The following is a 3748-nucleotide window of genomic DNA, read 5'->3' on the forward strand; positions in this document are numbered from 1 at the left end:
GGTTGACTGCTTCTCGAAGAGCTCTGCTCAACATCATCAGGACATTACAGGAACAGCAGGGGAAAATCCGCATGAGTGCAACATGAATCTTTTGGCAAGCGGCGTCACGAACAGAATTGTGGGAGCTTTCATGCAGAGGTAAAATTTCGGCCTGAACCATCTGCCGAGGGCTAAAGTGACATGAAGGCAGACTCGGCAGGATTTGCACCTGAAACTCCAAAAGGAATTCAAGGTCGGCTTCGTCGGTGAGCCGTGACGCCGCCCGGCTTCATCGATCATGTGCCCGGCTGAAGTGTGAAAGTCAAAACTGTCATCAGCAGCTGAAGAACAACCTTTTATTTTTATACTAATATAGGACATCATGTGGAAAGGTACTGGAGCAATGGGCATGTTTGTTTTACCCTTGAGTGACTAAAAATTAACATTCATTTTGTTCCCCTAGAGAGCTTTTATGTAACAGATGCAGGACAAAAATGGCCAAAAGCTAGAGGACACAGTGTGCAGCGGAGTGATTCTCCATCAGTGTGTGCTGGGGTCAAAGGTCGCTCTGGTAGTCAAGCTCTTGTTGTTGTTATTGTGATCGTTCCCTGAGAGAACAAATATAGGAAACCTTATTTAAGGCCCCAGAGGATTTCACAGAGTGGCATTGTCCGCTGTAACACTCGAGACTAAAGCTGCAACAAACTTCTGTTATTAACCAGGATCAGAAATAACATCTTTTATGAAGGCTTCACAACCAGCTCAGACAAACTCAGCACGGCTGTAAATAGACTGTCTGGCTTATATAAATGCTGCCATGAGATGTGACTGGAAGTATTGAGATGTCTGCTCTGCACCGTTAAGGCCCTGAGCAATTAGTGGAACATTTTAATTACCGCTGAAATGTAAAGTATCAGACTAACCATTAGAAAAAAGGAAAACAATATAAGAGAAAGAAAGAAAAGGTTTGCTGAGTTTAATAATTCAAAGCCTGTCGTTCTTTTCAGATTTAACAATGAGCAGGAGAAAAGAAGAATAATAGCTTTGCGTGCTTTGATCAGTTCAAAATGTCACAGTGACTTGTCAGGTGAAGGCAGGAAATTAAAACTCATGGGCCCATTTTTTCTCCAACTCTCCAACGTGATTTCAGCGATGGAGTTTTGACTAAACGGGAAATCAAAGCTTTTAAAAACGTTTTTTCATTTGTGTATTTGGCTAGAGAACTTTTGATGAGAGGGGGAAGATTTGAGATGGATTGGATGAAATGATACAGGTTGTATTCTGACTTCAAGGTGGTTCACATTTTAGAAAAAGTTTAACCCATTAAAACTAAACAGATTTAGATTTTTCAGCATGCTTCTCTGGGAGTGAAGGTTTTGTGTGCTTTAAACTTCATCATGTGAATCTTGGCTGCACTAAACACTTTAAACATAAACAACTTAAATGTCTGTGGTGCTGATTGTATGCTTTAATATTTGTTGTATTATCTAAGCAGTTTTTTGTATGTTTTTAGGGTATTATTTACTTCAATAGTTTTAGAGTAATTGATTTAATTTTGTTAAAACCAGAAAATCCTGACAGTGGAAACATTGAATTGAAGTATGAAAAAAAGAAAAATCAAAAGCTGCCGATGTGCCGAGCTGATGGAGACCTGCTGAGCTCCAAATCACAAACCTGTATTTCTTTCATCCTCTCAACCTGGATATGTCAGGGTGTTAATGGACAATAATTGATTTCTGTATGAACAGATAACACCAGTCATGTTTTTCATGTGGTTTTTACAGAAATGCCACAACTCAACTCTGAGTTTATGCCATCCAGTCAGCTGCACAATAAATCCTTATTGTCACCGAAGCTTTGTATGGATTGAGATACGAGTACTGTAGGCTATTGTTCAAAGCAAATTTATTGATTTCACGGTTTGAACAGTGACTGTTTTTTTTAAAGTCAATGAGTCAAGCCACTCTACCTGAACTAGCACATGTAAAAAAAGAAGCATGGGTCTATCTCCTGAATCCGCTGTAAATGTGATCTATGTTCCCACGGCACTCTGCTTAACAACCATTTTCTGTCGGGCACCCTTCGCTGCAGAAGAGTCCAGGCCCGTCGCCCCTCCCGATGTGTTTGGAAATCCGTGTGCGGCCACGTATTTGCGGTACGCTTCCCGGATGATGCGGAAGGCTCGCGCGTTAGCGTAAGGAATGTCAGTGACCGGGTCTCTGTACAGTGCGGCCTTGTGGGTAACGGGACAAACCTCCTGGACGGGCGGCTGAGGACTGGACTGTCCGCTGTGTGGAAAGGCAGCTTCGAAAGGTTCGTCATCGCTGAATGTTATGTAAGTACGGGAGCACAGGCCTCCTGCAGACTGCTGGGAAGGTGTGGTGGGATTCTGTGTTGCAGCCTGAGGGACATCCTGATCCAACCTTCAGGTACAGCAAAATACCAAAATCACAATCTTTTCATAAACACACTGTATGCTGTTTGTCTCATAATTCATTTCTTCTTCCTTTTTCTGTGTTTAAATCAATGCCAAAAGACAAAAATAATTATCTTGAACAAATTATGTTTTGGTATATAATAGTTGAAAACAGATTAAATACTGAAGGTCGATGCAGCCGGAGCAGATTAAAGATTATGAAACATAAAACAATGGTTCAACCAGGTCAGATTTCTATCCCTCAAATTATTTTCTGAATCCGATTATCTCGCGGTTGATCAAACTTACCCTTCCACATCCACGTTTTCTTCTTTTAAGACCGAGTGAGAGACCAGCGGCATCAACACCGAGTGGTAACGGACAGTTGGTCCTTCGAAGCGCCGTTTCTTGTGGACTTGTTTCTTTTTGTCTGCTTCCAGACGCTCATAGTTCTCTGCACACAGAATGTAAAACATACAGGGTCACTATTTTACCAAGTCGAAGTCATTAAGTGAAATAATAAAGAAAAAACACCAAGAAAATCAACTACCAGTTCACCACAGACAATCAGAAAACACATTTTCCTGTTGTTTTATGTCTGCCTTGCTAATAGGCTAGACTGCTGAACTTCCCGTCACTATATAAAAGGTTTATCCCTCTTGTATGACAATGTCGAAGTCATTATTGATATTTATGGAAACTGTATTTGGCACTTTCTAGTTTGGACAGAACATTACCCAAAGATCGAATGTTGATCTCTGCTGTTATTTTGGCCTCAGCGAGTAGCTCGTCCTGGGTCAGGGGCCGGTCACGGTGAGCACCTCTCCGTCTTCGGGGGGCATCCTGACGCTCCTGAAGCCGAAGATTGGTCTTTCTGGTGTGTTCACTGGTGGACTGTCGCACAGACTTTCGAGCTAGAGAATTGTGAAGGCATATTGATGAATTAAGTGTGAGTAATAATCCTAAACGATCATTGGTAAAAGAAAGACGTTCATGTTATATGAAGTTGTGATGTAATCATCCCCGTTTTTATCAAGTCTGAAAAAATGAGCGATAATTTATGAGATATATAGAAAAAGTGAGTAGACATTTTGTCCAGTGCTAACAATTTGTTGGCGTCTTACTCTCGCCAAAGTCTTGGAATTCTTGTGGAATCCTCCTTTTGAGCTCCACTTTGGTTTTCTCAGTCTTCTTCTGTTCTTCTGAGGGTCTTTTGGGTTTGGGTTTTGCCACTTTTATAGGTTCCTTTGAAAGACACAAAAAGTAAATTTCTTTAAACTTCTAATCTATTTCATACATTGTTAATAAACCAGCTTAACATTTTTTTTTAATTCTACAGAGACAAATAAAGTA

The 3748-nt window shown here is 40.9% G+C and overlaps 1 protein-coding gene across 2 annotated transcripts in view; it reads right to left on the reverse strand.

Moving 5' to 3' along the window:
• Positions 1-1867: 1867 nt before the first annotated feature.
• vps72a (vacuolar protein sorting 72 homolog a) overlaps positions 1868-3748 on the reverse strand; it is a 5232-nt gene continuing 3351 nt past the window's right edge. The window contains exons 3-6 of one of the 2 annotated variants that reach the window (XM_020634712.3): positions 3502-3640; positions 3133-3309; positions 2705-2849; positions 1868-2402 (exon numbers count right to left, since the gene is read on the reverse strand). In XM_020634712.3, coding sequence (XP_020490368.1) covers positions 2012-2402; positions 2705-2849; positions 3133-3309; positions 3502-3640 — 852 coding nt within the window. In that variant the 3' untranslated portion in view covers positions 1868-2011. The remainder of the gene's footprint in view (positions 2403-2704; positions 2850-3132; positions 3310-3501; positions 3641-3748) is intronic. The other variant, XM_020634713.3, reaches the window with a different exon arrangement.

This window comes from Labrus bergylta, chromosome 19 (assembly GCF_963930695.1).
Source record: "Labrus bergylta chromosome 19, fLabBer1.1, whole genome shotgun sequence".
NCBI classification, from domain to species: domain Eukaryota; kingdom Metazoa; phylum Chordata; class Actinopteri; order Labriformes; family Labridae; genus Labrus; species Labrus bergylta.